This window comes from Photinus pyralis, unplaced genomic scaffold, assembly GCF_008802855.1.
Source record: "Photinus pyralis isolate 1611_PpyrPB1 unplaced genomic scaffold, Ppyr1.3 Ppyr1.4_LG2, whole genome shotgun sequence".
Lineage (NCBI taxonomy): Eukaryota > Metazoa > Arthropoda > Insecta > Coleoptera > Lampyridae > Photinus > Photinus pyralis.
Window position 1 is genome coordinate 14,566,214 of NW_022170403.1, and position 7,496 is coordinate 14,573,709.

General features: G+C 33.5%; 1 protein-coding gene across 1 annotated transcript; it reads right to left on the reverse strand.

Annotated features, from left to right (window-relative positions):
• Window positions 1–5,497: 5,497 nt before the first annotated feature.
• On the reverse strand, window positions 5,498–7,185 carry LOC116163656 (serpin B4-like). Its single transcript, XM_031477701.1, has 4 exons — window positions 6,848–7,185; window positions 6,008–6,793; window positions 5,813–5,954; window positions 5,498–5,763 (listed from the first exon to the last, which is right to left on the reverse strand). Exons 1-4 carry the CDS (start codon window positions 6,947–6,949, stop codon window positions 5,648–5,650), a joined length of 1,146 nt encoding a protein of 381 aa, XP_031333561.1. The 5' UTR covers window positions 6,950–7,185; the 3' UTR covers window positions 5,498–5,647.
• Window positions 7,186–7,496: the final 311 nt, after the last annotated feature.

Here is a 7,496-nt window from a genome sequence, read left to right on the forward strand (position 1 = left end):
TTTGAGGGTATAATTAAACTATTAGCGAAGTTTATATCTTAATCTATTTATACTACCGTGAAGGTTAAAAATGAAAGCAACAAAGCTCATCTATATATGCACTGTACAATTGATAATGAAATAGAAGTGATATATAGGGTAAGCGAGTTAAAAAAAGAGCAATTGATGTAATCTTCAAGTAGGCAAATTTTGTAATTATCAGTGTATCAACGGCAGTTTTTGAAATTTCTATCAAACATCACATACCAGAATAATTTTTTGAAATGTAATGGGTTGACTTCTTTGATCATTGGTTACTCAACCAGGCGTATACAAATAATATTGAAATGTCTTACTTGTAATTGCTTATGTAACTATGGCAAAAAAGGGCTTAAAACTTACCATTCTTATGGTCTTTATTTGATTCCAAGCCCATTCAAATCCGTGCGAGGTACAACTGTTCCATTTAGGTCAAGAAATGAAAAACGTTTTTCTTACCTAACAAGGCAATCTAAACATTACAAATGCAAATAGAAGATAAACGAGTGCGAAACCAGTATTTTTTCTAAATAAACTAGCAGCAAAAATGTTTTACTCTCAAAAGTCTCAAAACTTCTTTAGTTACACATAAAAGTTTTGAGAGACTGCTTTACCTAGGTTATAGGTACGCTCTGTTCCGGTTCTAAATACAAAATTCTAAAATTATTACCACAAGATGGTGCGCTCCGACACGTGGTTGAAATTAGTATATTAAGAGACAGGTGTATAATCAAACAAAGATTTTAAACGTTGCAAGTGCTTTAAAGACCAATTATATACGTGTTTCTTAGTCTTTTTTATTATAACTGCAATATAACTTAAAAATAAGGAAAATAAAATATAATCATATTGACTATTATACTCGAATGCATAGCGAATTAAGTAGGCTGTTTATTGGTAATTCCATGGTTGCCATGGAAATGTCACTTGACGTTCGCTTATAAAATCGCCGTCTCTGTAAATAAAATAAAATGACTTCAGTTGAAAAAGACAATACACTGTCCATTCAATGGGTTGTTGCAAAAGCAGAAAAAAAGTTGGTAAGTGCAAAATCCAAATCCAGTAAATCCTAATATAAAGAATATAAAATTTTTTTTCGTGGATGAATAATAAGCATCTTACGAAGAAAGTCTTAAATGCATTGAGAATGCTGGCATATAAGACGGCAATGTCAATGGTATATTCTATCCTTTGGTGCATTCATTCAAAACTTCAAACAATGCTGCGATTACAAAAAGGTATAGTTTTGGCACCACACCTTAAATTACACGCGTTTGTGAAAGCTTCAAACAAAGGATAGGTACTAGCCAAAGAAATCTTTTGCATTTACAGAAAGCGCCCTAAGAAGGATTTTTTTATTTCAGCTCCAGATGACCGTTTTATAAGTCACATTTGAAATAACATTACTTAGCGACATTTAAAGCACTTATGTTTTAAAGGGCGCGATTTCGCACGCATTTGAGTTTTCAAAACGAAGATTGTGATCCAGGTACTGACGTAATTTTGCATCCACTATCAGAATAAAATGTTAGGCCTATTACAATTTACAAATGAACGTACACCTGATGCACAGGGCGTAATTTGAATAGGGACGCAACAATTTTAGATACAAAGCAACTGAAATTACAGACAACTTCTAAGAAACCTGCATTTTCTTTATAAAGCAGTGTGGCGAAAATCTTGGACATGCAATAGTCGCTAATCCTTCAGACAACGTAATAAACAAACGTTATTCTTTTAAAAATATTTAGGTGCGTCACAAAACCCTTTTACTTATTATATTTGTTATTACCATTGCTTATAAGTAACGGAAGTGTGAGGTACTCAGACTGAATAACTCGTAAGGAAATAGTTTTTGAAAAAAACGCAAAAGCAGGTTGATTTTGGTTGGAATGTAGACATCTTTTACTTAAAAATTTACACCCCTAGAGTCCACCCTCTAAGCAAGGCTTCTTCAATAACTTTAAATTGAACGTTGGGTCCAGTGGCCCATCATTCGAAAGGGCTCTCAATTGTTTACACGTCTATTGTTTAGTTGACAAATTTGAGCGAGTACTTTGAAGGATACAGGGTGTGAAATGACAAATCACATGAATATTCACGCTTTTACGTGAATGGACACCTTTATAAGAAATATTAGCTACACAAACATAAACAATCTTGAAGAACATAAACCATGAGAAATCAACATAATAAAACGTCCTAATATCCCAAAAATTTAGACACATAAAACCTGATAAAGCGACCCCTATTATGAGCAACTGATGAATTATCTGATATATCAGATTCTGATGTTTGGTCTTGGTTTTTAGCTCGGTTTTTAGGTATACTGATGGTAAAATACTGATCCGATTGTATTTCATTGAACCAGGCGTACTTATATTACATAATTTTCTGTATTTACATTAGATCTACAGATAACTGTATTTTTCAAAAGACCCTCGAATTTGAAAACTAAACTATAAGCATGTGAGAAATGAAGAGCTCTTCCAATGATTTTTCATTCAACCCAACCTTCAATTTCCAATTATTGAAGGAGTGGCAACCATGTGGGTTTAAAGCCAGGGAGCAGGAGTGCACATTTGTAGTAAAAGATGTCCCCCTCCGACCCAAATCGATGTTTTTGTTTTTTTCCCCTAACCTATTTCCTTACGAGTTATTCAGTCTGTTTCGTTTTCGTTCTGCCACTCTGTATGTCCTCGATTAAACACAGTAGCAAGTTTATGAGACGGTAAACCACATATCCAACTATCAAATATTTTTTTGCATATTTATCAAATTGTCCGACGATTTATCAAAAAATCATATGGAAATTGGTATTTTCTTCAGGATCTGTACTATGCGTTCCCATGGCGTTTAGTCCTGTCTATGAACAATAGCTCAGTTTTTGAGTGACAGTAAACTGCGAATGTCAATGATATTATTCAATTATAGGTCATTAAGGATCACTATGCAAAACACTTTTTTTTATTACTTAAGACGTTATGTAGAAATTACTAATCTTAACCACACAGTGGCTGCGCGATTGGTACCGAAAGGACTCTATCAAAAAATCTTTCTTTTGGATTACAACTACGTGCTCTGGCAACCAGACCCGCATTGATCTTTTGCAATCTCGTAGCCCAAAAACGAATGCCTGCAAATGTCCTGGAATGACCCCTACCTCTACTTACTTAATTAATTAACGCCTACAAAATGGGTTCTTATTAATGAAAACATGGCCATCTTTTATCGTTAATCGCTAGGGTAATAAATCAATCCCGCGTACATTGCTATTAGAAAAAGAATGCGCTATAGAAATCAAAAGACGCATAAAAACGATTGTTAATTCCACCAGATTTTTTATTACAAATCCATCAGCCATACAATTTATTGGAAAATTCAACCCTCTAAATTTTTACACCCTAGAGACTGAGTAGTGCCTAAATTTCTCTAACCCTTAAATCTAAAAAATCTCTGTACCTATCAATGTGAATTATGTTTAACTGTCATTTACATCATTACCTCTACTGTACTCACCATCATGCACAACGTTCATAATGTTATCTTTCTTACCACATCATATTGCATAAACTAGTGTACCCACGTATTGTACTTACCAAGCCGGAGCACCAATAATATAAGTAATTGAGGGGCTCCTAAATATATAAATAAATTTAAAAAAATCTCTACTTTACCTTTGCCTATAAAATTCGAAAAAGCAAATCCAAATTTAAGAGCTACCGTTACAACTTCTGTTTTCCATTTGAGATTCTTTAACACGTTAACCACCGATGACTTATCAACTAGTTCAAGTGGTTTTCATTTGTACTCCAAAACCAGTATACAAGTCTTAACTAATATTTAATTTTGCATTCTTTCTGGGATGTACTTATATATGTTAATCCTATAGCATGATAGTCAGTACCCAACACTTGCAATATACAAACAATTAAATAGGGCCAGTGAATAAGTCATTGGTGGACCAGAATCCTATATATTGATAGACATTGGATACGTATTATCTTTACAAGAGAGTAAAGAGTAACGAATGTCGTCTATATTGGCCTTCCGGGAAAATATTTTTTTAGACATTATTCACTTTCCACCCCTTTCAACTCCCGGAATTTCTCTCGCAGTAAAATTTAGCTGGCTTATTTTCCCCAATGTCTAATCCTTTCTCCTGTTGAAAAACCCAGTTTAGATAGGGAACTAATTTTTTTTCACTACTAGCCTAAAATATCATGATTGCTAACCTTTTTTTCACTTGTAAAATAGGCCTTTCACAACCGTTGTTTCAAAGTGGTTAATAATAAAGGTCGTTATTAACTACCTACTACCGTACTAGTTAATAATGATTAATGAGAATGTCACCCTGTTACTTTTAGAGATCACAACCACGAAATTTCGCTCAACAAACGTTTAGACAGGTTCTCTCAGATGAATAACTACTTTCTTCATTTCCAGAGAAATCTCATACTTAAAATTGTCACATTTTGAAAAGATTCAAATGAAATTATTCTTTGAAAATATGTCAAGACAGAACAGAACCCTGTATATTAACAACGTCAAGAAAATGGTGATATTGTTGATTTTTAGCTTCCTAGCATGTGCTAGGTAGCTATTGCGATAGCCGTTTTTTGAGCATTTCAAAATTTCATCAAATGTCGACGTTTTAGACCATTTTAAGCAACTTTTAAAGAATAAAATTTTTTTCCGTCTGTATGTACGTACGTATGTACGTACGTACGTTTGTTGGCAATTTTCTGAGAAAACGGCTCGACGGATTTTGTTGAAATTTTGTATATATGTTTTAGGCATACCGAACAGAAAAAAAAACGGGCCGGATTTTTGAAAAAAAATTTTGGAGCGCCGTAACGGCATCGAACTTTTTTTTTCAAATAGCAACCTAAAATTTTTATTCTATTATTTGGAAGACCTTATTTTCCTGTATACAACCTACAAAAAATTGGGCCGGGTTATATTATCAAAAAACGGAGAAAAAAATTGTCAAAGTCAAAAAATTGTGTTGCATATGTGCAAAACGCAACGATCTTGTTTCTGAAGCAATTTAAACGAAATTTCTATGGTAAGTCCCTTTAATAAAAGCAAACAAAATTCATGCGCAAAAATCGTGTTGCGCATGCGCAGAAATGCAATTTTTCTTATTTATGGAACAATTTTAACGAAATTTAGATGGTAGGTCCTTTTAATAAAAGCTAACAAAATGCATGCGCAAAAAATAGTGTTGCGCATGTGCAACATCCAACTTTCTTATTTATGGAGCAATTTTAACGAAATTTGGATGGTAGGTCCCTCTAATAAAAGCAAACAAAATGCATGCGTAAAAATTGACGTTTTAGATCATTTTAAGCAACTTTTAAAGAATAAATTTTTCCCGTCTGTAAGTGCGTACATATGTTGGCAATTTTTGGTTTCAGCTAGGAAGCTATTCTGTCAAGAATTTGACACCTGGTTTACTTTGTTGTTTCAAGACGAATTTCTTTATATTTTTCTATTTTCAGTCTACAATGATCGTTATAGCAGAAAGTGAAAGTAAACTATCGTGTTACGTGTCTAAAATAACTAAGGTATTTACAAAATTCACACAATTATTGACACGGGAAATAATAACTAACTACGTAGTCAACTAGGGTCTTGATAACCTGCCAATAAAGAACACTCCAACACTGCGATGTCTCAGGAAGTAAATGAATGAATGGTCCGCAGTGAAGACCACATCAGGCGTGCTGTAAGGTATAATCGCTGGAAAAAAAGTAAATCTGTATTTGATCTAAATTTAAGAAATACTTACACATTTGAGTAGCAGCAGCGGCCGTTGCACCTTTTTCATTAATTTCTATAAACGTCTTTTGGATAACATCGTCAATATAAATACCATTCTCAGTGATTCCATTAAAATTTGCATATTCGGTAAATGGTTCCGTTACACCTAACTTTAGTATAGAAATCTTAATTACAAGTTTGCGACGGATGATTTCGTCCTTACCTCTTTCAAAACTTGTTTAAAATCTATTGTCGATTCCATTTTAAATTTTGGTATAGTAATGAGTGCGTCCGATTTTGCTAAACGTTGAGGAGAAATTACACTAGAAATATGATTTTCTAGTTTTTTGAGCCCATGCGTATCCTTCGGCAAAACAATGGTCATAGTTATATCATCTCCAACGAACGGTAGTTCTAAAAATTCTGCGTGGAGTTTCTCATTATAGCAATAATTAAAATAGTTTCTTTGCGTCATATAGTTGACTGATACGGTTTCGTTTTCACTGACATAAAAATCTTGCTTGTAATCTCCACTATAACCAAATTCATTGACCCAATCTCCATGAAAGTATAAGGCGTTTACTAAGATGGCAAACGTGTTCGATTGTATTGTATTCTTCTGTATCAGATCTTTGATTTTACTGTTAGTCTTACTCTCAACCCATTGGTTAATTATTTTGGTGGCCTTTTCAGTTTCCGAAAAATTGATGTTTTCTATTCCGGCTTTAAACGTGTTAATGGCGATGTCTCTGTAATGACTTTTGATTTCGCATTTGTTGTTAAGATATATTTTATTTGCGCTGCTGAATTGGTATGGCTTTGTAACGTCAAAGTTGTTGTTCAGCTTTTGAAAAATACTTTGAATTTTTACTGAATCGTTCGGTAAATACAAGCAGTTACTTAACTGCTTGGCAGAATTTTCTCTGGCTCCTACAGTTGCAAGTGATAGAACAATTTGTGCTGATAGCGGACATATCAAAAAGTTTTCGGTGTTTCTTTTAGAGATTTGCTGTGGAGTAAATGATTTAGTTGTGCACAGTTGACAGTGGTGATTCTTACGTACCTTGTATATATCAGTAGCAAATTGTAGGTTACTGTCCTGAAATTCCTGTATTTCCTCCGAATTTATGACTGTAAATATGACACATAACAACAGAAACTTCATCCTAATATTTTGTCGTATTACAAGTTGACACACTAAATTTTAATATTCAATCTATTTATACCAGCGCAGAGGTTATGGGTCAAATCAACAATAAATACCTGATAAGTAGTCAGAGTGGGCGACAAAGTAGAGTGGGATGTCTAATTTAGTTTTCAAAGACATGACGTCAAACCCGATAAGAGAAACTTACTAATTAGGATTTTCCACATTACTGTTTGTAAAGTACTGGATTATTTGTCTTCGTAGTCAAAAATTTAAACGGAATTTCGATAACTATTTGGACTGTAGTGTATTCATCGAGATTAATTAATTTTTTTACGGATTTCTGAGACAACTAGAAACAAATAGATTATTTGAACATAGTTGAAGGTTATTAATATTTTGATTTTAATCTCTTCACTGGGATGATAGGGAGACCTTCAAGTTCCAACAATGAAAGACAGCAATAGCGAAACCATGCGCAGTACAAAGTATCTGTTTTTGCGCTTTTTTTGTAATATCTTCACTTGGTTGTTATGTACATAAATTTCAAAGAGTTTAGTTTTCA